General features: G+C 43.0%; 1 protein-coding gene across 2 annotated transcripts in view; it reads left to right on the top strand.

Moving 5' to 3' along the window:
- TBX15 (T-box transcription factor 15) overlaps positions 1 to 19,987 on the top strand; it is an 88,701-nt gene extending 68,714 nt beyond the window's left edge. For both annotated transcript variants that reach the window (XM_062515526.1, XM_062515527.1), the window contains 2 exons: positions 5,620 to 5,717; positions 19,203 to 19,987. In XM_062515526.1, the coding sequence (XP_062371510.1) occupies positions 5,620 to 5,717; positions 19,203 to 19,987 (883 nt within the window). The remainder of the gene's footprint in view (positions 1 to 5,619; positions 5,718 to 19,202) is intronic.
- The last annotated feature ends 7,344 nt before the right edge of the window (positions 19,988 to 27,331 follow it).

Below are 27,331 nucleotides of genomic sequence, written 5' to 3'. Positions count from 1 at the left end.
GGGTTGGGGAGAGGGATTGATGCAATTCCAGGTACATGGTGGGCTATATTAGTGTGGAAGGCATTAATAAGGGCCTAGCTCAGTGAATTTGGACAGTTTCCTGAAAAGGTTGGGAATTACTGATCTTTGTAGCTCATTGATTTAAGAAAGGGCAGGAAATTGCTACATGGCTGCAGCTGTGGGGAGGGCTCAGTAAGGCTCTCTGCTGATGTAAAGAGGAATTAAAATCTTTAAGGTATTACACATCAAAGGGAGCAGCCTGAGGCTTTAGGAAGAAAAAAACAGGCAAAGGTATTTGCAAGCATATATAGCAGTCGGGCGCCTGCCTCCCAAGCAGGGATCTGGCTGCAGTTGCACTGCTGTTGTCAGCTAGGGGAGGACACGAATGCTCAGCTGCCTCCTTCCCAGAGGACATATACACAGATATTCCCATAGGAGGGAGAAAAGCATTAAAGTCCAAGCTGTGTGTGAAAGAACTCTCTATATGGGACTCTTCTTAACTGTGCTGGATGGCTTTTCTCTCCTTTGTGAACTTGTAATCTCATTAGGAACACTGGTCAAAAAACAATTGTGATACTCTGCAACTTCCCACGTCCTTGCCACAGCTTCGGTCTACTGCAGTGCATCAGACTGTGGCTGGAGAAGGCGCCACAGAAAATGTAGGTCTCCTTTGCAAAAAAAAAAAGGTAATTTGAAGAAGGGCCATTTATGAATCAGCAAGTGAGTAGTATATGAACAAGAGGTTTCATGTATAAGGTCTTAAAAGAAAAAATAAAGGTGTAGCAGCAGCAAGAGAAACAGAATTCTGAGGCAGCTCCAGGACATCCTCTTCCAGTGACATTGGATACTGAGTCAGAGACATTGCTTGGAGTTTGCCAGCAAAGGATGGAGGAAAGAACCCCAGTGGAAAAGCAGAGCATAGTGGAAGAAAAGGCACTCTTAAGCCACTTCTTTTCTAGGACATTTCTTTTCTGCTTTATGTTGAGCCCCTTCCATTAAATGGAGATAGATATTTTCCCTCCACTTATTTATTGTTATTGTTTCACTGTTGTCTCCTGCTGCAGAAATTATGGAGGTGACTGTTGTTATTAAAGCTAGCTTCCACTTTAGATCTTTCACTTCCATCAGCTTGCAACTTCCCCTTTATTTCCCTATGACTGTGGTCTCCATCAGTGCAAGAGACTGCTAAACCCTGCTGTTCTGGGGATACCCCATCATGATGTGGCTGACTGTATCCATATAGGGGATATCTTTCCCCAGATCCTTTCTTGGATCTCTTTCAGTTATCTCCATGAGTGTCTCCCCAGACCTTACTGCCTCAGTCTTTGAGCTGGGAGAAGGAGCACTGAATTGTTTCAGAGGGAAGGATGGAAAAGCTCAGCAGCTTGCTGATGTTTTGAAGTCTTTGCACACTCAAACAGTGTTAAGTAATGGTGTTCAGGAATATAACCATCAGCCTTGCTGTATTGCAGTGGTAGCCTGTGTTTGAAGGCCAAGCCTTAGTTCCTGTTTATTAGAGATTCCCTCTGCCTGGTTTTTGGGCCTCCTTCACTTTTCACAAAAGAACATAAAGTATCTATAGAAATGCAACAAGAGAAGTTCCTGATGTTGAAAGAGAAATTTCCTGGTGGTGAAAGGATACCCACATAATGTATGAATAATGCAGGTTATTACTTGGTTACTTTCCTGAACTTCAAGAGACTGAGAAACCAGTTTTTGACATATGGAGCTCAGCTAGCCAAATGTTTGGGTAGTGAGGGTGCAGGTTTAATGCCACAGAGACTATTTTTAGAGACTGGGTAAAGTTCATCTGACAGTGGGATGCTTGCAGGAGCTCCTTATCCAGTAGGAAACTAGAAAGGAAAACAGTCTGGAAACTCAACAGGGTGATGGAAGAAAAATCCTCTAGGGTGAAGGAAACAACAGCACTTCGCTTTCAGATGTGGCAGCTGAGGTGAACAAAAGTTGCTTGTGCTGGAAATGCTCTTCGAGCTTTGTCTACAGTAAGAGACCGCAGAATGCACAAACTTAGACCAATAGTTTGGCTTCCTCAGCAAACAATGAAATGGTGTCCTGAATCCTACATGCAGTGGGAATAGCAAGATCAGCCATATGGGATGGATTATGGAGGTGCACAGATAGCTCGTTTCATTTTTCAGACAATGGAACTGTTTCATTTATTGCCTATTATTAAAAGTTTATAGCACTAAAAATAAAAGAATGAATGAAAAAGAGAGCAAATTTTTGGATACCTTTTAAAGGACTGACCTTATTAAAAACATGCTGGCAGTGAGACCTCTTCTGGTACTTTTTTTTTTTAAACTTCCTTCATAAAGATGGTGTGAGAGGGAAGGGTTTATGGCCTGGTAGATAGTTTGAAGTTAATTTTTCAGTGCAGTTCTTTGGAAGAGAAAGTAGATGCCACATGGACAATGTTCAGCACACTTGGTATCAGCAACCCTCAGCAAAGGCTCTCCAAATTTCCTGACATTTCAGAAATGCTGAAAACAATTATTTTTTTGTCAACATTCATTATCGTCCCAAAATGTCTCTTCATTGGCCAGGTGGGGATTCTTTTTCTTGTTAGGGGGTGGAACACACACACAGAATAGCACTCCAGTATTTCTGCTGAACAGGAGAGCACACCAATGTCATAAAATGCTATGGGGGAGACAGTTATTAGAGTTGACAGGGATTAAATTTCTTGATTCCCACCTCATCACCTCAATATTTTCTTTCAAAAGTAGTAATACATCACCAACAGAAGAAAGGCTGGGGATAGGGTTGTAAAATCAGTACACAAAGGTTGTGTGCTTTCTCACCGAGTGCTGTTTTCAGCATGACTGTGTGTTTTTCCTCTGCAAGACTCTGTACATAGTGTGGTAGGTGCCTAGCAGGTTAGCCCACAGAGCTGCTATCTCATGGATCTTGTCTGATGCCTGGAAGGACCTGAAAATTCAGTAAGCATGTCTTCTGCTTAGAAACTATTTCGAAAACATCCACAGCATTTTTTCTGCATGAAGAAAGACAGCCCCAAAAACCAGAAACCAAAGATTAAACAAAAGGAAACCCACAAAATAACGGGGGGAAAAGTTGATCTAGTACATAGAAGCTTAAATTTGTGCGCGGGAGAAGTGGACAAAAGTTTGAGCTCTGTCACCCACATGCTCAGGGAGGATGCTTTACACACATGTTCGACATATGCAGGCTTGTGGGGAGTGAAGGACTCACGCTTGGGGCGGGAAGAGCCAGCTGTGGAGTTTGAACATTCACTCTTCAGGTACCTGTGACACCAAGCTGCCCTCAGCATCGCAGGGCAAGGCCGGGCTGTTGCTGCCAGCAGTCACAGTGTGGAAAGGGAAGGGTGACAGGAGCTGTGTTCACAGCAAGGGGGCTGTTGTAGAACTGCTCCCCTGGAGCAGGAGGAGGTAAGTCCCTGTTGGTGTTGGCATCTTTCCTTTCCCTGACATACAGGGCAGGAGTAAAGCAGCTTTACAAGCTGCTCTGGCACTCTCAGTGCTGCCATTTACCCTCTATCAGCTCACAGACAGTCAAGTCCAACCCTTGAAAGCAGCATAGTACTAACAGATTTACTGTGTTGTTTCTTCTTTTTATTATATACTGGCTATTCTTTCTTTTCCTTTTTCTTTTAGAAGCAGAAATTATATGGTGCCTGTGAGAACTGTATTGATAAAGGGGAAAGTGTTAGATGGAGAACTAGAAACTTCAAATTGTGAGTCAACTGCTGAACTGATAAGGATGTAGGCTCTGGAGAGAGGCGGCCTTCATCTGCTTTTAGTGTCTCCAAAAGCCACCTCCCATTAGGGACTGGATTTTACTGGAAGGGAGTTGTGAGACCAGAGCTAGAAGCCCAGTGCTGCTACAGAGTGGGGTTGTGTACCTGGTGATCTAATGACTGAGCGAGACTGTGTGTCCACTGCTTTCAGTAAGTTGACCTCCCTGCTTCCCCACATGATCCTGTGGCAGACACAGAGCAGCTGGAGTAGCACAGCTGGAACTTTCAGTCTGCATTTCTGATACATTACGTGGTTCTAATCATCAAGGCAGATCCTTTCAACAGCAGGTCTGGTTGCATTGCAACTTGCTCAGGGCATTTTATGCCCCCTGGATATACAGTACCACGAAGTCTTCCCTCAGTGTTTGGGCTGGGGATCATTTCATGAGGCTGCGAAAAAGGTACTGTTCTCTTCCTGGCTGAGTGTGTCGAGAAGCAGATGGAGTCTGAACGTGTGTGACTTTCACACACAGGGAGCAGAGGAAATCCTGGGGGTGGTGCCAGTAGTTAAAGGGCAACTTTTGTATGTAAAGCCCAGCTTAGCTGATGGGTTCAAATTCTGCCCTGCCTTGTTGCCTCTGAGCTCCATGAGCTGGCAGAGGCCACTGTATTAACCAAATAGTTTTGTTGTAATGTCCTCAGCACTAGTGTGAGACTGCTATGCAGAGATGTCTTCTGTTTCTACTTCTAACAGCTTAGCAGCTAATAAACACCATGCAACAACCTCTCTTCTAAACCTCCTCTTAAAATACAGAGTTTGGTTTGCCAACTCCAATGTATTTAAAGCATCCAAGCTTCCGGGGAGACTTTGGAAAGTTAACTGAGTGGGGCATGTGCAGAAAGACATTTTCAGAAGCAAAAGGCAGCTCCAGTGTCAGCTCAACCTCTGATGAGAGGCTCTGGGGATGTTGTGCCTTTTGCATTGAAAGGGGATATGTTCTCACATTTGATGAAGAATCTCTACTGGTATTCAATCAGTGCAAGGGCTGTAACCTACTGAGGGAAAACAGGCTGGGGAAGGTGAGGAATGAGGAAGAGAGAGGTGTGCAGCTTCCACTGCGAACTTTTCCTGGGAAGACACTCCAGTGTGTTTGATAATACACCTATGTCTTCACTGAGCCTGTGGCATTAAGAGACTTCCAGCAGAGCTAGAAGTTTGAGGTGAGAGCAAGAAAAAATCTAAGACCCCAGCCCTTCAAGAAGAAAAATTCTCACTCAATTTTTGGCTTTTTCTCTTTGATATGTCTTTGTAGTGAGTTAGAGACCCAAAGCAGATGTACCACAGATCTTTTAGAAAGAGCATCTTATGCATTTTCAAAGTCCAAAACCAAGACAATTCCCTTTTTGATGGCTTCTCATCACACTTTGGATCAGTGTCCAGAACTGCAAAGTGGTGGGGAAAGACAATTTACAAAAATTTCTGCTTCGGTAGTCTGAATACCAGGCCTTCTTTGTTTACATGACAGCTAATAGCCAAAAATTGTGGCGGGCCACTCAATCATAAATTGAGTATGCCTTGAAGAGCTGACAGTTGTGTGTCCTCTGGAAAGCAGACAGTAGGCTTGAGATTCTTGCTAGAAAGAAAAGAAGTCACTAGGAGGCTGTTAGGAGCTTTTGAAATACTGGGATTAGGGAAATTTTACTTACTGTCTTAGTCAGCACCTGTGTGAGAAAACTCACTTGAAGAATTCACAGGTGCCAAGGTGACTTTTCAGTGGCTGCTGGCAGCCTGTCAAGCAATATCAGGGCCTTCTTTCTTCAGTGCCTGTATCCTCATCTGATTGACGTTCTTATTTCCTCCTTGTTTTCTTTCCTTTGCACAGGACAGGGCTGGAGGCCATCATGGAGACCTACGCCTTCTGGAGGCCCCCAGTGCGCACTCTCACCTTTGAAGATTTCACCACCATGCAGAAGCAGCAAGGTGAGCAAACAAAGGGATTGCAAAGAGCTGTAGAAATAGCAGAAGAAGAGGGCATAAAAGCAGCAATGCATTTCGCTGTGTGCAGCGACTGGAATGGGGATGCCGCACACATTGTTGAGCTCTTGGCTGAAGTGAAAGGACGCAGAGCAGAGAGAGGGATGGAAACAGTGGACAGACGATGCGTTATGAGGTGCAATGGAGCTACTTGGGTTCCCTGGTCTCCCTAGAGTCCTAAGAACTAGAAGGAGGAAGGATTGTAGGGTTGGGCAAACCAACCCAAGTACACAGCATGAGTTAAATGTGAAGAGAGCACAGAAAGACTAAGGAAATGCTCAACCATGTCAGACATGTTTTTCTCCATTTGCAGTTTACATTTGTTATTTGTGTGCAAACACAAGGGGGAGGGGAGTTGCCCTCTGGAAATTTTAGGAGACCAAGAATATGTGTCCCTTTGGGGTCATGCTACCTTGATTTTAAAACACAGTGGCCTTGCTGGAGATATTTTCTGCTAGTAAGAATCTGGGAGGAATTATTGGATAGGCCAAGTGTTCATGCTGTGTCTTTTCATAGCTCCTGCCCTTTACATATCTCACTTGTTAAGTAGGGCTTTCATCTCTAGTTTCAGGCCGTGTTGCTATTTTGCTTTGTGCAGGGATAGGTCTTTCCCATTCACTTTAGTGCAGCTATTTCTAGTTAAAAACAGTGATCACTGAGAAAAAGATATCAAGGCAGCAGCCTGATAGTTTTTGGGATTTTTTATTCAAATGTACATGTAAGGAAAGAAATAACTCAAAATGGTGTTCAAATGTGACACCAGCAAAGTTAAATTATCAAAACCAAAAGCCTGCCCAAGCTTGACATCAGCCCCCACACTTCCCTCCAGATCGTGAATCCACCTGGGGATGGTGTGTTCCCCTCCAGATGCAGGGAAGCAGCGGTGGCTGTTGGGGCTGCCCATCACCAAGGCAGACTCAGATGGGTGTCCAACAGAAGAACCTCTTCTTGCTTGCTGTCTGTCCCCCATGCCAGTTCCACATGTAACAGGGTCCAGGTCACCTGCTAAATAATTTCTGATGGCACAGCACAGGAGTGGGACAGAGCACACCCAAGTCAGCTCTGTTAGACTCTCCACGCATGGTCTTCAGCTGACCACCCAACTCTTCTTGAATAGCACAGCATGGGGCAGGAGAGATTTTGAACAAGCTCAGGGGTTTGTTTTGAGGAAAAATTATGGTGGGGCACTTGGACAGAGATGGGTTAAAGCAGGGATTTAGAAATGTTTTCATCACCCACCTAAATAGAAACATAACAGCCTCTGCTGGTCACAGTCACTGGAGCAGCCTCTCTCTAATGTCTTACCCCCTATTCGGGCTCGCCTGCCTCCCTCCCCTCAGTTATCAGATAACATCCTAGTGGCAACTCCAACTATTGCTTACGTGGTAAGGTAATATTAGGAAAGGAAAATATTTAATGTATTTTTAGCTTGTTATAATATAGTTTGGCAGCTGAAAAACCAGGAAGCAAGCCAGTACCCTGTAACCAGCAGGCCGTGTGCAGACCACCACCACTACACCAGAGACAATAAAGCCTAGGGCAGCCCTTAACTGAAGCTGTGTTCACAAGTTGATCTCAAAACCTAACAACTCATTACAAAAGTTTTTTTTGAGGTCTGCATTTAGCTGTGTGAAATAATAAACCAGAAATATTCCCACACCCATAGTGCTCATCTCTCCAATAATTGCTGTAATGAGCTGACCCCTGGTCTCAAAAACAGGTGCAGAGCTAAAGTACAAACATGCTCTATTTTATTTTTTGGCTGCTGGGACAGTCCCTAAAGGCAAGGACAAATATGCTGGTACAAAATCCTTGGAACTGCTGACAGAGCAAAAATTGCTGAGGTGGCTTTAAGCCACATGTGATTCTTCCCTCCAAATATAAGATAACCAGGATCTATTGTGTCCACACCTCTTTGTCTCCTTGCTTTCAAGCACATGAACTGGGTGACAGGTGAGTAAATCACTGCTGTTTAAGATCTGACATTAGCATAAGCTATTGAACCTCAGCTCCTCTGAGACTTTACATGGCTGTGACGTGCCCCAGTGTTTCCTCCTCTCCCATCTGGAGTTTCAGTGCTATGAGCTACATGATGTCATCTCATACTGCTGTATATTTATGAATTAGAAACTTTCAGGTTTTTTTTTTAATAAACTGATACTTTATTTCTAGATCCCTTTGCTTTCATCAAAGCTGGGTAAATATGTGACAATTCTGAATAAACATTTGAGGAAATGCAAGCTGTCCTTTTATCCCCTGAAATGTGTGTTGGGAAATCACATGGGGGGCTACCAGAAACTTTCAGGAGTAGATGTGTCCCCTGCAGCTAAAGAGTGAGTTCTTACTGCAGAGAGACAAGATGAGGAAAACAAGAGTGGCCTCTTGCCTAGGACTGAGGAGGAGCAAGCCATGGTTGTCCAGCCTCTGAGAAGAGAGAGAATAGATAACAGTACTAAAATGAGATACTGTCTGTGGTGATAGGAAAAAATAAAATAGGTTCAAGTTACATGAATTTTAAGGATGTGTTGTAACAGTTTCCTGTAGGAACTGGAATTCAGTTTTGATTTTCTAGAGATGGATCTATCCTACTGTAATAGGAAAAATTACATTTTCTGGGGCAAAAGCTTGGGGCATCAGCAGCATAAATATGGTGTCTTCCTTGCTTTCAAGATAAATTCTTCTGTGCTATGGATTTTTACAGATCTTTAGCTTTTCTTTTGACAGTTGGTAATTTTTTCATGGAAAAAGGGCTATCTGACTTTTCCAAGATTTTTTTTCCTAACAAATCTAACTGAATTTTTGGTCAGGTTAAAGATTTGACTAATAAAAACAACTGTACAGATGTCATGATTTTTTGGAGAGTGTTTAATTTGCTGCCACATGTGCCAGTTTGGAAAAGATAGTGTGTATTCTGAAATGAGGAGATAACTGATCTCAAAGCTGATAACTACAAAATGCTATCCAGAAAGGACAATCCCAGTATTATTCTGCAGAGTCTGCTTCCAGCATTAACTTACCCAGAGCTAAATGAATTAGTGCAGTTCCTAAGAGGTACAAATCCCAAAAATCCTGTAGGGTGGTCAGTAGTGATGGGGACAAAGGTAACAAGGGCAATAGAGATTGCTTGGTAACATGCAAGCATGCAAACATGCTTCGTTCAAGAGACTTTAAGTTTTCTGCGCTGTTTATCCCTTTTTGTAGGGTGTTAAGAGCTAAGGACAAACTTCTCCTCATCCACCGTCTTCATACACTTAATTGTTTTACAGGTTTTTATTTCCCCCTTCTGTGCCTCTCAAAGTGAATAGTGCCAATCATTTAATGTCTCTTTTAGTAGGAGCTTTTACGGGTTCTTAATAATTTATTTGAACACAAGTCTGTGCCGAGTATTCCAGATGCATTCATGTGATACAATTATCTAAAGATACTACAATTTTTCCACATTATCTTTTGTGCCATTCAGCCTACATCCTAGTGCTTTGCTCATTTATTTGGGTCAGGCTTTATGTGGAGCAGCAGCTACAGACGCACCAAAATCGATACTTGTGCTGGATGCAGCTGTTTCATGCAGGCATGGAATAACTTTCTAATCTGCACAATGATAGGTTTCAGCTGCCATGCAAACTGCAGAGTTTGATGTCGCACCCAGTTGCAGAGCCCTGGTGCAGCTGAGTCTTGTGGTCCCTGAGCTTTAGTTGCACATGTTGCCATTGAAGCACAGCATATCAGCAAGTCCCTGCAGGTCTGTGACCTGAGTGGTCACCGTGTTGTCCTGTCAAGGGAAAGAACACGCTGCTTCTGTTAGTGAAATCCCCTGGCTTGAGAACAAAACCTCTCTTTTGGAGTGCACAATCCAAAAGTATCCATGTCTTTGCAAGAGTGAACACCATGTTGGACACAATTACAGTAGATCTGCAGCCAGTCTTGAAAGAAAAAGTCCCCCCCAAGAAAAACCTTTGCACAAAATGCTCTGAAAATGGCAGTCCAGGAGAAGCTGACCTTCTGGGGAATGGTAACACCCACATTGCAGTTTACTTGCTGCGAGTGAGAAGGAGGGCTTGTGGTTATTGAATGCATATGGCAGTGAGATGTGTGGAAAGCCAAGAATCTATTAAAGTCTTTAATTGGAATATATTTTCAAAATTTAGATTGAACCTCATCCAGATTCTCATTATTAAATATTTGTGGCTCAGTTTCTTGATTTTAAAAGGGAATGTAAAAAAAAAAAAAAAAAAAAAGAGGGAGAGGAGAAAAGAAAATCAGAGTTCCAGTAACTCTGCATTATGTCACTAAGAGTAAAAGGAGCTATGGCTGGCTCATTTGTGATATCCAGTTTCCCACAGATTTTCCAGGATATTGTGATGAGCAGATCACTATCGGTGACTGTATGTTCTGTGAGACTAAAAAGACAGTGGGGCAATATTAGAAAAGTGATCAGTATCTAATCCTTCCTACAAAAGCTGATTACTTATCAAGAAATTAAATCAAAGGTACCCTGGAAGTTGGTAGAAAGAAGTATCTCCTAAACAGAATTTCAGGATCAATATGAGCATTGCATGATATGATCTATCACTAGGCCTGCAGAACATAAAAATTCACTTCATCATTAAACTACTGTTTTGACACATACATACCAAATCCACAGGAGTCAAGCATCTTAAACTTGACTGGTCAGCTCTCAAGGCAGCTTTCCTTTTAAATGGGCTCTTTTTTTGAATTAGTACTTTTGCCAGGAACTCCGAAGGGAAGACACAGTAGATTCAGCCCTTTCTCCATCAGCTTGAGCATCTGCATTGATCTTGGACTGGAGGCAGAGAGTCCACCTCTTAGAGGGTCTGAAAATATGGCATTAATGATTATTGAGATTAGCATTAAAAAATGTCTACAAGGATACTGGAGGGAAAGAGGAGTGTGTTCCTTGCTGGTAAGACTGCAGGTGCTATGTCTAGAGCAGCATGCTTGTACAAACTGATTGAGTACAGGTCCTACTGGCTCTTTCCGAGAGGGGAACAACTTAGCTCTGCGGTCTTGTGTCAACAGGAATACGCACAAAAGACTCCCTCTCCTCAGTGTGGAAGAGATTCAAATGTCCCATTTACTGCTGGAAAGGAACAATATTTTCTGGTAACAAGGATGTTTCCACACAGACCCTAAGTCTGCGCCGGCTATCAGCAGATGTGAGACAGACACCCCGAGCTGAGGTGTTGCTGCTTTCTCTATCTGTAAACATTACCCTTTCTGGGCAGGCATCTCCTCTGTCATGCCAAAGTTTGTCTGTACTGCCTGTAACTTACTCAGTATAATACTCTTCCCCCATGGGGGTGGTGCTCAGAGAGCTGCCCTGATTGTACCCATATGAAAACAAAACCCTGAATACACAAATGTGTACTGGTGTCAAGTGGAAGGAAGACTGAGCCCTCCAGAACCTTGTCTGAAGAAATCACAGGTGCCTGGAGGCAGAAAGAAGTAAATAACTGTTAAGATCCTTTTGGCTTTATCTGAGATCCTAGATAGTGTCTCCCAAAATAGTATCTCCCAAAAGAGTGGAGCTGCTTATGCCAAGGGAGGTTGAACCACCTACAAATTCATCTGATTGGCCCCTTGCCTCCCAAAGGCAGCCATCAGTTCTGTCAGCAATGCCACCAGGATAATCTGGATACTGCTTCCCTTTCAAAATCAACTGTAAACAGACTAGGCTCTTGGCAGAGGTCAGATAGCTGGGTGTGGACTCAATTATCTACTTGATTCTTTTGACCTTGAAGAAGAGGCTGGAAACAGAATGATTTTTGCCAGAGTCACTGGGATCGAGTGCTGGTTTCTGCTGCATACTTCAAATGGCTTCATAGATTGCTTCATTTAAACAAAGCACCAGGGAATAAACTGTTCCAGCTTCTTCTAGGTTGAGCTGCAGAGAATTTACCTTTGGAGAAGGGATGTTTTTGGTGCTTCACTGGAAAATTAAAATACCCTCCCAGATGTGACACAAGAAGCTGGAAGTCAATGTCTGTGGCACTTCCTGATGACCTGAAAGGAGCCTGAAGTGCTCTTGTTACTTCAGAGAGGTGTTAACTCTGAGTTCCAGTGACTGGAGCCTGTCTCTGTTTTCTGATGAGTGGTGATTAGATTTCACATGAATGACTAGAGGTGGGCAATGATACTTCGAAGATTCGCACAGTTTCAAAAGAGCAGCACATAATTTTCTTATGAATAGAAAATTACATGTTTCTTGAACTTGCCACAGTATTTAGATGTTTTTCCTCAGCTGTCTTCATGCTCTGGATTTGAATGGGAATGGAAATCACATGTCCTGAATTGTACTTTTTGTCCACATTAGAAAAAAAGTGGGTTTTTTTACCATTAGGTCTTGAAAATATTTTATCTTGGAGGATGACTGAGGCAAATTTTATTTCTAATTTTCTGACCACTCAGTTTGCCTTGCAGAAATTTGTAAGATGTAAAGAGAATTAAAGTTCTGAGTTGTTCTAGATCTACCGTTAATTCCAATGATTATTGTAATTTGAGGTAAACATATTAAAAAAGTCTTTCTCTGTAAATTTCTATCCTTAACGAAAATTTCCTTTAATTCCTCACTTTTGTGCCATACAGTACATATTTCCCCCCTTAAATCTATTACTGTAATTATCTTTTTTTTAAAAATGTGCTCTGTGAGCTGTATCCCAAAGAACTACAAAGCACTCTTTATGTTTCCTCTACAACCCAGCAACTTGGCACACAATAGGTTTTGAGTCTCATTTGGGCCTTTTAAAGATTTTACCAGCGGATTCATAATTTGATAATTGGCCAAGGGCTCTAGAGAGAAAAAAGGCAACTACACTCTGTGAGCAAAGAAATGGCTCTCATTCCCATGAAAGTGAGAAGTTTTCATTCCTAAAAATAGGGAAGGAGTGAAAAGAGTCCAGCATGTCACAGACCAGGTGGCCCTGCCCTTTCTTGGTAAGAAGACAAGGAACAGGCAACAAAACCTTTTAATTTTCCAAGGCGGTGAAGAGAGAACTCAGAGGAGTAGCAATGGTGATGAAGAATCTTTCAGTCCTCCTGAAGATTTTAGTTTTGAGTTTTGGAAAGCTGGGAATGGGAGCAAAGGCCTTGGGCTGCCGGTTTTACTTGCAGTGAAGAAGTTGCTATGATAGGTAAGAGCAGGAGTGACATCTGATATTGTGGCATTTAGATGTTTGAAGCCATCAAGCAGGACTGAGGCATGTGCTGCTTGAAGCAGAAATGGATCCAGGCTTGTGCTACGCCTGGCTCTAAAAGGACATGAGATCAGATAGTTACAGTGGCACACTCTGGCCTCCTAATCTATCAGTCAGATCACCTGGCAATCTGCACAAATCCTTCCTCCTGACCTCATTACTCCCTCAGATTCCCATCCTTGGGCAATTAAAAATTTTTATTTTTGTTCTGCGACCAAAGGTGAAGTAACTTGGAAAGCATAGAGTAAATTTCATCTGTACTACTTAGTGTACATGTGTGTACAAGTGCACACAATGGGAATAGGATTTACTTTTTTGTTCAAACTTGTTTTCCTGCATGCATGCCATTACATTTATTTACTGCTGTGTCTAAGGATAGGACACTTCAAAACACTGGGAAGAGTTGCTCTTTCCTGTGCTTTAGAAAGACCCTGTACATATGTATCCAAGACTGTAGTCATCGCAAAAAACAGACCTTTCAGAAATTTATTGGAGTACATCTGCATGGACAGGTTCCTCTGTGCTCCTTGCTGGCCAGACACATGCCAGCTCCTAGCCAGCTCCATTTGGAAAGCTGGAGAGTTGTATTATCATGGCTCTGTGCCCAAGTGAATATGAACTACCTCTCAGGAGGGTTATTTACTCAAGTAAAGTGCCAGGAGGAGAGTTGTGAGCCAGGTGAATGACTTGTGGCTACAGTCCCTTTTTCCTGCACCCCCAGGTGCTTGGACACGTGCCTATCAGATGATGAAGATGCCAACATCTTGGGTGGGTATCAGAAGAGGGGCTGTGGCTCCTCCAGGAGATGGATAAGTGAGGCCGTGCACCTATCAATCCAAGTATATGTTCACATATGGAGGTGGAAGAAGATGGCCTGGCTGAGGCTGTGGGCTGTGGGCTGGGCATTGTCCTATGGGCTCTTCAAAGCTTGCAGGCTGTGAGCTGGCCATGCTGCCCCATGGTTCATGTCTGGCCACAAGTTAAAGTAGCTTGTAGGTGAGAGTGGGCTAAGCTCTCTGAGAAGCACTTGCACTCTAAGAATAACTTTGTGCTTCCTGACACATTAAAACATAAAATCTTAAGACAAACCACCTTGCTGTTCCCATCCTTGTTAGAAAGTAAGGCACAAACTCAGAGGACACACAGCCACATCTGTTTGCAGTATGACAGTGAATACCTGGTCACCCCTGTGTGAGACCAGCCATGCTGAAAACTGCAGGCTGTGACCAAGTTGCCCAAACTTCTCTAAAACTCTTGTCTGTCTGGTGAGACTCTGCCATTGCACAGGGTACGGCATTCAAGTTCAGGTATGCTGTGTTGTCGGCAGCTCTGCATTGAGCAAAGATCAAGAGGTTTGTACAGAGGCACTGCAAGTGATGGTACCATCCAGTGCCTGGAAACATTAGTAAGGAAAATATGCTGCAGTGGAGTCCAAAGTTTGATCTATGTGCACCTTTCAGATAAAGGAGTTTGGGATAAATTGTGGGTCAAGTGAATAATATGGTGTCATTTGTAAGAGAGATCCCAGAAAATTTTCCATGCGCAATTGCTTCAGACTCCCTTGGCACTGATGCTCTCCCCACTATCTTGCTGTTGCCAGAAAGCTCCTTTGGCTAATGCTGGTTGCTGGCAGATGTGTTTTCCATCCACACTGCAGTGTTAGAAGTTCTCTACGTGACTTGCCTTCTGTGGAAGAGGTCCCTGTAGCATTTCAGATGCCCTGGCATGTTGAATGTTTCCAAAACACTCCAACCCCTCATTTTAAGGCACATCATACCTATGGACTGAGTCTATCTGTGCTGCAATTTGCCCTGAAATTGTCCTTAACACAAGCACAGCCTAGGTAAAAGCAAAAGCAAGGGTTTATTTGGAACATACAGGAAGACAACACCATTACTGAAGCTTAGATGGACACACATGAGTCATAAGCTACTTGAGAAGATATTTTAATGGCAGTCCTTTTTGATACCCAGAGGAAAAGCTATAATTTCTTCTCTAAGCCTTGTGGGCATGTATATGACCCTGGTGCACAGACAGCATTTCTATTTGGTTTCACAAGAGGAAATGCTGAGAAGAAAAGGAAGGTTTGCCTTTCCATCCCACCCTTTCCATGGTCTCCCTGTCTTCCACCATGATTTCATTCTTTTTCCCTACTTCTTGGTCCCAGCTTGCAAATTTTGACTTCTTGCACTTTATCATACTCCAGTTCTGGAGTACTTGATTGTACTCCAGAAAATGCTTCTGTCCTTTTGACAAGGTCAACTTAGTTAATCGCTTGTATGCCGAAGGGACAAGCTCCTTTCATAATAACAGTATTGCCTGGCTAAGCCTTGGGCAGAATAGCAGGACACTGTGAGGACAGACACTTTCACCTGCCATGTGGGGCAAACTTCAGATACAAAGGAGGGGCCTTTGCAATTCTGAACTTTTTATTTTATACAAATGTGACACACATGTGGAACCAATGTCTGCAGAGACAAAAAAATTATCTTCTGGGGGCTGCTCAAAATAGTAATTAATCACTCTGGAATCATGGTAAGTGTGGAGGTGAGAGATACTGTGACATTGCTGATAAATGGTTTTGGTGTTGGCAGCTATTTCCGGGGGAAATGGTGGGTAGAGAAAAGGAACAGAGGACAGCTATCGAGGGATTAATTTTATTCTTGCTTAAATGTGGTCTCAGTTGACTTAAACCAGACCTAACATTTTATTTTTTTTGTGTATCAGTTTAACTATATTGGTTTGTATCCATGCCTTCCATTAAAATGACACACACATCTGTTTTTCCAAGACTGTAGTATGGTGTGGATATATTTGCTGGGCTTGCTGCCATCTCTAGGGGTATTTGGCTGACTTTGTATCAACTACAGACCAAGTTATAACTTCACAAAAGTCCAGGTTGTGTATGGTTGATACCCGGGGCTGCCAGCAAAGATGGCTAAGAAATGTCCTTTGGAGCAGAGCGGAGCTGGTCCAAAGAGAATGAGCTGAGACAGGCTTTGCATTGTATGATTTCCTGTTCCATTTTTAAGGTGTAAAGATTACTCTGCAAATTATTAGGAACTTCCTGCTTCTGCATTATGCTCTGTTGCAGCACAAGTGTTGTGTGTCCTGTGCTTGTGGTTGGCATTGGTAGCAAGGCATTCTTGAAAGAGAGTTGTCAGGTTTGGCAATTGCTCCTGTTGATGGACCCCTTACCTCCTCATCGTTTTGAAGTTACAGAGAAAAAGAAAAATCTTTTTTACTGTGTTTCCTAACTGTTGTTAGAAACACAACTGTTGTTGTGTTGCCACTTGAGGGTTTTCCTGTTGGCCTGCAAATAGGGATTATTCAAAGCAGATTCACTCAATCCCTCTTTAGAGGTGGCCTGAAACGAGCAATTCTCAGATTTGGAACTATTAAGAAATCCTTGAAACTGTTAACAACAGTTAACAGTTAACAGTTAACAGTTAACAACAACAAACTTACTCAGTGTAGCCAAAGCCTCAGTTATGTATATGACTGAATTGTAGCTTCTCAGCAGATGAATAAACCTTAATGTTTGAGGTAACTGGTGTGTGCACTTTTCTTCTACTGAATTGATAAAGTTTAGCTTGGGGGCAAAGGAAGACTGAAATTAAGACATTGTGTTCAATAATTTATTCTATGTATTTTATTTCAAACTGGTCATTAAATACTCATACATATATGCATATGTATTTTTATTTACTTTCCAGACACTCAGCAAGAGAGTCACTTTCTGCAGTTTGTTCATGAAATAAATGGTGTAAAGAGTCAAAAGCAGGATTACTGTGGGATAAATACATCTCACTTTATGCTGTATTTGTTTTGTGATTATTTGACCTCTGTATTTTGGGCTTGGATAACTAGAAGATGATACATGAATTCAGCTGTGTGCCTGTTCTCCTTGTTAGAGGTTGTGCTCTTTACAGGAGGGCTAACAAAAAAAATGGTGTCTGTAGTTGTGTTCAATCTCACCTTTATCAGCAATTTCAAGTAAAAAACAGGCAGCAATGGAACTACTTGTGTAGAGGCCAACCTCCCCTTCTGCTGACCCTACTGCAGTGTTGACAACCTGTAACAGAGAGACAGGGAGAGAGGCTGGAAGATGTACCATCTTTACTTACCAGAGCCAAAATAGCCCAAGGTTGTCTGACAGACACATTGAATGAACCAGGGTAGTGTAGCATTTAAAATAAATGCTAAATTATTTTAATTATAATTACACTACAAGCCTTTGAACTTTGGAACTAAAATATGGGAGCAAGTTTGACCATTGGAGTATTGTCAAGAAGTGAGTGCAGAGTCCATGGTGGCATTTGAAAATTCAATTTCTCTCATTTACTTTAATGGAGATGTGATGCAATGCTTCTCTTTTATGCTTCTGAATGAATGACAAAAGGAGTCAGGCTCAGCAATAACTGGTAAGCATTCCTCCCCATGACTGGTAATGGGAATAACTGCTTTGATTTAACAACACAGAAATTAGCCTTTTGTTAGTGCTGCCTGGGTCAACAGCAATCACTCCAGGCTATGCTTACTCAGTGCTGTTTTTCTTCTTATTTTCTGAATCTAAGTTAAAAAAAAAATAAAAAAATCACAAATATTATTTTCTCAAGGTTATATTTTCACTCCCCATTCTGTTTCACCCTAGAAGTGTCAGAAAGAGTCAGATATAATCTTGCTTTCATTCTCACTATACTGACACAGAGCATGTCTTGCTAGTGCATCTCTTAACAACTAGCATACTCTATTTTCATCAAGCAACACCACATTAAGTTCTTCCTTGTTTTTTAATTTATTTTTTGGGGTTTGTTTTGTTTTGGTTTGGTTTGGTTTTTTAGCAGATCCAGACTGGTCTCAAAATCCTGCTGGATTTTTTCCCATAAGGTGATACAAGAAAAAGTTGTCCCTTATTTTTGATCCTCAGTGTGCAATCTCTGCCTTGGTGAAATTTCATCTTCTCATTCAAACACTATCTTTTCAAGTCCCTTTGCCTCTCATCTGTAGTCTTCTACCTTGTTGGAAATGCTGCCTCCCAGTTCCTCTGGGTCTGTTTATTATGGTCAATCTTTTTCACCAGCACTTCTTTGTTCTTTTTACAAGAGTCTCCAGTGTTGGTTGCCCTAATGCAGAAAGGGAATCTTGTAAAAAGAAAATGATCAAATGGAAAAAAAAGATTTCACATCAGGAAACTGGATTTTTTTTATCCACAGAACTGATTTTCCTGGTTGTTCAAGGGAGCTTCCTCCAATTCAGAATGTTGCCTGTAAATAATCTTTTCTTAATCTCAAAACGGTGCCATCATCTTTTTCATAACACTTACTTTCAGTTTGCTACCATTATTGGTAGTATTACACAGTATTATTTTCCCAGGTCAGAACATGTGAGCATCCCTGTCATGCAGAATGGTCAATTCCATCACTCATAACATAAATATTATATAAAGCATTGGTACTACTGACATGCACATATATCAGTATTTTGTTAACATCAGTGGTATGACATACGGAATCCCTTTTAAATTTTAAGCACATGATTAAAAATCCTGACATATTCCTTTTCTGCGCTCTGTGGAGCAGGATATAGTTTGAAACTGTGTCCCTTCATTTTAGTGTTACTTCTGGCTTGAATCAGTACCTCTGCTCTGTGAGCCAGCTGACAAAAATGCTGAATGGTGCAGAAGTCCAACATGCTTTCAGCCACTTCCCACCGCAAGCCCTGAGTAGAAGATAAAGAGTGTTTGCAGTGGGACCATACAGTTCACTGACTGATCGTCTTCCTGTAGACCAGGAGAGAGGAGAAATTACCTTCTTTTAACTTTTCTTATCTTTTTTTCTTTTTCTTTTTTTTTTCCCCCTTAAAAAGAGCTAAATAAACATGCCTGCAAATGGTGTATCTCTTGACTGATGAAGCTGTCTTTCCTCGCAGCTATTCCCAATGTCTTGGGTTATTCTGTGGCAGGCTTGCTTCCCTCTCCCATTTTAAAAGGGAATAAAACATCTGTTGAAAAACAAAGTCGTAGCAAAAAAAGCAGAAGGAAAGACCAAGGGATGCTATTAATAAAGTGAGGGCCCTTGAGAAGAAAGGCTGAGTTTTCCACTGGCCATTTTACCACCCTTGCTTCTTTATTGAACTAAGCTGTTTTTCAATGAGGCTGTCTCACTTTGCAGATGTGGTTCTGGGTGCTGAACATCCTCCCATGTGTTTTGTTTTGCAGGAGGCAGCACAGGAACATCCCCGACCACCTCCAGCACGGGGACCCCATCACCATCCGCTTCTTCTCACCTTCTCTCTCCATCCTGCTCTCCACCAGCCTTCCATCTGGCCCCCAACACTTTCAATGTTGGCTGCCGGGAGAGTCAGCTTTGCAACCTCAACCTGTCTGATTATCCTCCTTGTGCCAGAAGCAACATGGCAGCACTGCAGAGCTACCCAGCGCTGAGTGATGGGGGCTACAACCGGCTACAGAGCAGCACCGCTGCTGCCTCGCAGCCCTCTGAAACCTTCATGCCTCAGAGGACTCCCTCCTTGATCTCAGGAATGCCGGCTCCTTCCTCCTTGCCCAGCAACAGCAAGATGGAGGCATACAGTGGCCAGCTGGGATCCTTCCCCAGCTCCCAGTTCCAGTATGTCATGCAAGCAGGCAACCCTGCCTCCACCTCCTCCTCTTCACACATGTTTGGTGGTGGCCACATGCAGCAGAGCTCCTACAATGCCTTCTCCCTGCACAACCCCTACAACCTCTATGGATACAATTTCCCTGCTTCCCCCAGGCTGGCGGCAAGCCCAGAGAAACTCACCACCTCCCAAAGCACTTTACTCTGCTCTTCCCCATCCAGTGGGGCCTTTGGAGAGAGGCAATACCTTTCTACAGGGATGGATCATGGGATGCACATGATCAGCCCTCCATCCAGCAGCCAGCAAACAGCCGCCGCCTGTGACAACAGGCAGTATGGAGCAGTTCAGGGCTCCTCCTCACAGATGTCTGTGCACATGGTCTAACAAGCCATGCCTCTCCTTGGCATCAAAGGCAGACAGACCTTCATCGTTCCCAGGGGTGAACCCATCCCAGTACTCTCTTGCCTTTAAACTTATAGTGGAACTAGTATTGTAATGATAAACAAGAACATAAGCCATCTAGGTGTGTGCCCCAGAACCTCCTAGAGAGCCTCGACTGACAGCCATCGCAGCTTGTTGTAGCCCAGGGCCTCAAGATGGGCACAGGGCATCTGCTTTTTCTGGACATTGCAGAGAAGAGGGCATGACTTCAATGAGCAGCTGGAGAGAAGTAGCTGAATTTACTGTTTACGCATTAACTTTAAGCAGTGTGAGCTTTCAGTGTGGAGGGACCCATCTCCTGTGCTGTCTCCTCCAAGTGTTGAAGAAGGGGAGTCTCCCAGGGCTTCATCCTCTGAAGCTACACTGCCCATGGCTCTAAAGACCTCCCTCTTCCCAGGCAGTTCCTCACTGCTGGAGCGGCTCAGCCCATTTCTGAAACCAGCAAGGCCTGTGGGTCCTTCTTCCATTGTAGCACAGGAACGGCGTGGCTGGGCTGGAGCTTCTTCTGAGGAGGTTTCTCATTTTCACCATGGCTCTGCCCAACTGGCTGTTTCTTTATGAAGGTTGAGCTCACCAGCACCCATCCTGCAGACGGAGATGGGAAAGAGAGAGGAGAGAAAAGTTTTAGCTCACAAATGAGCCTCAGACAGAAGCAGGAATGTAACTTTGGAAAGATGAATGGGGGGAGGGGCTCAGCTCCAGTTGACTTGACTGGAAGTAATGCAGTGAGACCGAATGGATGACAGCCTTTGTGGGGAATGTGTGTCTCCCACAGCACTCATCCCAGTGGGAAGGAACTGTCCAGACTAAGCTCATGGGGAAGAACGATGAGAAAAGAGAGCTCCACAGGAGTGCAGCTGACCTTGCATGCAAGAGTTGCCGTAGAAAACCATTAGCATTTCAGAAACAGTGAGGCTGAGTATTTGCCAACCTCCTACCTGCCACATGGTCTCTGTTTAATCAAATAGATCATTGCCTTTTAACATCTTTATTTTCTGGGTTTTTTTCTTGTTCTTTTTTTTTTTGTTTTGTTTTTTCTCTTCAAATCCTTTAAAAATAAGAAAACAATTGTAGCTTGGTGCAAGCTATGCATTTAAGTTGTGTGAAAATGCAAATACCAAGTAACAGAATACAGATATTATTGAGAGTTGTTGTGAGGTGTTGTAGATAAATGTATTTATATGCCTAGTGGGGTATTCAATATTATGAATATAAAAAAGGGCAATAAAAATGGTATGTAAAATATGTATGAAGAAAATGCTGTATAAAGATTTGCCCTATGCACGGAACTCTGTTTCTAAGTGCCAAGCACAGAAAGCGCTAAATAAATCTTTGCAATTGTTCCCTCTGTGTTCTTCTCTGTCTGCGAGACTTCCTCAGTGTTTTTCTAGAGACAGACATATTTAAAATACTGTCACATGTGTTTGCACAACAGAGGGGGTGAAGATACGGTGCTAGATTGTGAAGTCCAGGCAATATTAAAAATAAAAATTTTGTCTTCTCAAGAAATTTTAAAAATTGAGTCCTTGGAATTTGTAAGTTGCCTTCTTCACAGAAAATGTATCTCAGAAACAGCTAGAATTGTAATTTTGATTATTGAAGAAGCTCTTCAGAACTATTTTTCACAGTTGGTACAGTCAACGATACTTTAAAATAGCAATATAATTTATTTATAATTTAAAAATAATTTTAAAATGCAATTTAGGAGTGCGGGTCAGTTTTCTATTTGCCTTGTTTCTAAAATGAGATTGAGACATTAGCACCAAAAACTGAGGGGAAGCTGAAGCCCCCTCAAGCGTAGCTGTAAGTTATGGCTTCAGAGTTTACAGCTTTCCCTGTGTCAATAAACCTTTTTTCTCCTGAACTGAAAAAGCACCAGAAAAGTAGAAAGACCTTTAAAGATCAATTCTACAAACATTTCTTTATTTTTGTTTTTACAAGGGAAGATAAATATACCAATGCCATTCCCAGCTCTCTGCCTAGTCTGTCTGACTGTATTCTGGCTTTTACTGTGTCTAGTCTTGGGGTGCTGCTGTAAAGGGTGGGGGGGATTTTGGATGGGAACAATCTGCCCTTCACCTTGCTGTCTTTTGTTTACCACTAATAATGAATTATTGGTTTAATCTGGTTTTTGACCAGCGAGTTTTAGAGCCTTCTAAAATCCTTTCAGAATCTTTCAGAAATGCCCCTCAACTGCTGCTTGATGTTTGCTTTTGGGTTTAATTCAATTTTATGGCAACAATTTCTGCAGGTTAATAGTATGTTGTGTGAACCAATATTTCCTCCTGCTGGCTCTTTACATTAGATTGCTCTTTCTTATTTAATCAATTAAATTCTTTGTGAGTTGGTCTGTATCTGAGCTAGAAGAAGAGACTAAGTAAAATCAAAATCATTGTCTGTATCAAAATACAAATTTAATCTGGGTTAAACAAACAAAAAAAAAATACCACTGGAAAAAATAGCTCAAAAAAGCAAACACATATGCAAGGCACAACTCCAATATTAGTGTGAAGAACTGGTATCTAAGTTTCATTTTAGTAGGAAACCTTGGGTAAGAGATTTGGAATGCTCACCCAGCCTCTTCAGCAGTGTGATCCTTCATGTTATTGAGTACTTTTTCCCTGATCCAACCATATTCTTCAGAAAATCTAACTGCATCAGTATGAATTGAAACAGCTTTTGGTATGAAGCATATTGACCCCAGGGTGAGCATTCACGGACCGTATTTATAGACATATTTATTTAACTCTTGTGGGGCGCATATATAAAATGAGAGTGCTTAGTTAGCTAGATAGTAGTTATTCCTTAGTGTTTTATTGCTGCAAGGTCAGAATAGTCAACATCAAAACTGAAAAATATAGGAAAGAAATAAAAGAGAGGCTTCCCTGTTCCAAGACGTAAAGTTGTAAGTACACATATAGTGTACTTGGTATGAAAAGTTATGTTGACAGTTTATGAGGATTAAAAACAAGCTAATACTGAAATGGGCAAAAAATACTACACATTTTCCTTGGCAGTCACTGTGCAAAGGGAAAGCAGAGCAGGGTTTGGGGGCAGTATCAGAAATAACAGGACAGACTTGTTAAGATTATTTATTTAGTGTTCATTTAGGTGCACAAGGGTAACATTCCCCTGAGCAGATAACCCACCCCATACCAGACCAGTGAGCCACCACCCCAGACAAGACACCACCCCAGAAAGAAGAGGTGAGAATTGAATCTGAAGTGGACCCAGGTGTGACCAGGACCTCCTGCACAGCAGTGGCTCTTCTCCTCCTGCCACCCACATACAGACACAAGGTCCTGAGCCATTTGTCCCTTTTTGCTGGGGCTCCTCAGAGGGAGGTGATAGCAATGGAGAACAGAGAGATGCACTGGGATCAGTGGGAAATCAACCAGGGTCCAACTGACCTGGTGGGCAGTCTGGATTGCAGAACACACAACAGCCACCCCTGGCAGCCTCCTTTTCCTTGGGTGACTGCCCTAACCACAGGGCTTGAGAGCCCTCCTGGCACAGTCCTGCTCTGATCCAGGAGCCCTTTGATTGCTCATTTGCAAAGCATGTGTGTGTGGGTGGCAGAGGCAGCAGTGCTGTGGCTCCTGTCCCCTTCCTTCCTTCCCTGCTTTACCACGAACATTTGAATGCTTTGGCCAGCTTTAAGCAGCTTTGCGACGGAAGTTCTCATATGTTTCTTTAGAAGAGATAGTGGAGGAGGGCAGGGACCTTATTAATTTTCCCAGTGCAGGGAAGGCCACCTTGTAACATCTCATTCAAAGAAGCCACGCAAGGAACAGGTGTCCTGCATGCAAGCCCCCAGTCACAAGTTTCATCTGGCATACGGATGTCATTAAACACCAGAGGATCTACCCAGAGCTGCAGAAGCCAGGGGTCTCAACTCTATGTCTCCTGGGCTGGCCCATCTGGCCTTAGCCCATGTAGGCTTCTGGTTTCCAGTCCAGGAGAAAAGATGGCTCTGTATCTCTCAGTTCAATGTTTCAAATTTAAAAAATCAAATATCATGTATCTCTTTGAAGAAGTATCCCTTTTTAAAAGCCTAATCCAAATCATAGAAACAGTAGTGGAAACAAGAATGTCAGGAGATCCCTCCTCTTACAGTACAGGCTGTTACAAGTGCAAACCTGACAACTTGTTGCAGAAATGAAAAGAATGGCACAAAAATAATCAGGGTGGGTTTGCAATCACTACAGAATTTATTTAGCTTCATTCCTTAGCACACTGACAGGCACGGGATAAATATTACCATGGTCACTGCAGATCAGCAATACCAGGACACTGCAAACCAGTGCAACATACTGTTCCCAGAGGTAATGTAAACACTATGTGCTAAAGCAAAATGTTCAGGGCACAAAGATAAATACTAATTAAGTTGCATGGACTGTGACATTCTCTGAAGTATGTGAGAGGCTGGAAGCATTGTTGGTTTGAAACATTCTGTGTGTGCAAAGGGTAAGGGCAGGTCGGGCCTTGCCCTGGTTGGGGAATGCCCTGCCCTGCACATCCTATTCCTAGAGCCTGTATCCCAGACTGGCAGTGGCTGCCAATCCTTGGCACAGCAGAGGCAATGCATTCATCTCTGGAGCCCCTAATCCACCTCCTAGAATAACCAGAAGGCCCACGTGGGGGAAGGGGCCCAGGAAAGCCAAAGGGTACTTAACCCAGGACATGCAGCAAGGACATGTCTTGACCCTAAGTCCTCTTGTAATTTCTATCAACAAAACACTGCAGGAACCAGGAGTGGTGGTTATATTTGTCCTTTTCTATGTCTTTTCTTTCTTTATTTTCTTTATTTCTTTCAATTCCCTCTTACGGGAATTTTAAGTAACTTAAAATGAAATGGGCTTTGAGTTTGCTGAATTGAATGGGCCAGGTTAATGCTTTGGGAAGTTTTATAGCTTTGGTGCCTTACAATACACTAGAGCAAAAATTGCAGAAGATGGTCTGCTAGAGTACCTCATTTATTGCATACTGGGTGAAGCTTTACTGAGGCAGGTTAGGGCTGACAGACAGCATCTGGCATTAAAAAAATTAAAAAGTCTTCAGTTAATTTTTTTCCCCAACTCTAATAGGTTGACCTAGAGCACACATCCCATGTGAGATCAGCACTAGCAGATCAGTTTTGCTGGATGTTGCTTGTTGGGCAAACAACAACATGAAAATGCAGCCATGGGCTGGGCAGAGGAATGCCTGAGCATGCCCATTGCATGCTACAAATGTAGTAGAAATGCAGCTATAAAAGCAATGACAAGACTTCATGAGGAGGGTGCTGGTGTGGTCGAGGGACAGTTTGCTATAAATAAGCCAGTTCCTATCCAGGGAACATCTGAATCCTTTGGCACTTTTTCTTTACTATAGAGACACAGACTGCAGGAGCAGACTTTTTGGCCAAGTCTGTAGCCCAGAGTTTTGAATCCACAGATGGGATCGTTTCTGAGAGCTTTTCTGTGGGTCAGCTGAGAGGGGCTTCTGTTGCCTGATGCTGACCCACAAAACTTCTGCTGGAAAAGTGGCTCACTCCATTTTCTGACTGCTTCTTATAGTTTATGTGTAATTGCTATCTAGGAAGCTGTATAGAATACAACTAAAATCTGTAGCTGCTAGGGGAGTCTGTGGAGGTCTGTTGCTCCTACCCAGAAAGCCACAGTCTTCCAAGAGAGATGGTCTGGCAAGGGACAGCCTTCTAAGGGGGTCTTCTGGCAGGTCTCCTAGCTGTTGGATAAACCTCAGCAAGCGGGCAGCCAGAGGCTGCTGGTGATCAGCTCTTAGTGATTTCAGTTCAGTGATTTCAGATCTACTTGCGAGGCCGACTCAGGGACAGAGAGACAGAAACATTGTATGGCAAATTCCACAGAGGTTCCTTTATTATCCAGCAGTTCTTTGAAGATGGCCAGGGACAACACTGCCCTACTAAACTGGGATGATGCTGGGGTTTTTATGGGGGAAAGCAAGGGTGGTACCAAAGGGGGAAAGACCAATGGGTAACAAAAGATTAGCATGGGTACTAAGGCATGATGGGATTACTGAAAACCTTAAGATAGCTCACCATGATAACAGAGGGTGTGCCCAACTAGGGCATCTCTCCAGGGGAGGATTGAGATAAGTGCTGATAATCACAGCCTGTTTAAGAGATATTTCTCCAGGGCAGAGTTGTCATCAGTGCCATAGCAGCCCCATCTGCCTCCACAAAAAAACCCCATGTAACTGCTTTCAATACTTACTCCTTCCTGTCAGTCACTGTTGCTTATCACCCTAGAGGAGTAATATGGCCACAAATTACAGGAGCAGTGTATGGCTCTTCAAACATCATCTCCTTTCTACTATAAAGATCTCCAGCAATTCTAGCCTGTCTGAACAGAGGACCAGGCTGGAAAAGAGCAGTTCCCATAGCTGGAAAAGAGAGTTCCCATGGCTGCACACTGTTGTGTTCCATGAGCAATAGCCCATCTCTGGAGCACTGAGCTTGTTTCTTTTCTGATTCACTGTGGAACTCACTGCATGCTGTGGGGGAGAAGAATTAGGAGCATATAATTTTACCCTGGTTGAAGTTCTTACAGATGCTGTTCTCATTCCAGTAATGTTCTGAATTTGTTGAGCATTTTGGAAGCTCTGATACTAAGCTGGGTAATTCCCTTCCCTGCTGAGATAGAGTGACTTCTATGAGCTAAGCTCAGATGCTTCCAGTAGCGGTCCAAGACTGCGTTTAGCTGGGTCTGTCCTTGAGCATCCAGCACTGTGCACAGCTCAGGGCACTGTTTTCCAGCTGACTGGGTGCATCTGTACTGCAGAGACACAAAGCTGGCCCAAGTGGCACTGCCAGCAGCGACCATTGCCCTTTTTAGGATGACGGAGAGGGTGGTGCTGCTTCAGCCAAGAAGCTGGTTTTGCTGTTAATATACCTGGAGCTTTACTCATATAGTTATTCTCAGTGAAGGGGCCTGTCCCTGGGACTTCTCCCTCCAGACTAAACTGATGGCAGCCCTGGGGACATTCTGCAACACCCACAGTCTTCTCAGTGTTTCCTTTGTAAGAATTAGGGGTGCCTGGTGACTTGAAGGGAGGTTGACATGGCCTTGGGTTCTTTTCCTATCTGAGCTGGTTTATAACATTTCCCTTAATGTGCAATCAGGTAATTGCATGTGAATACAGTTGCATTAAGTTGGTGTAACCAAGCCAGGAACAGGCACAAAGGAAAACTGCAGTTGCTGAGCTATATTAAATAGGTGATGCGGTTTAGTGATTGGACACATGATGCAATCACCTGCATCTGTC

Source organism: Cinclus cinclus, chromosome 2, assembly GCF_963662255.1.
Source record: "Cinclus cinclus chromosome 2, bCinCin1.1, whole genome shotgun sequence".
Classification (NCBI taxonomy): Eukaryota; Metazoa; Chordata; class Aves; order Passeriformes; family Cinclidae; genus Cinclus; species Cinclus cinclus.
The sequence above is the reverse complement of the archived record's forward strand: the minus strand, read 5'-3'. Positions and strand labels throughout refer to the sequence as shown.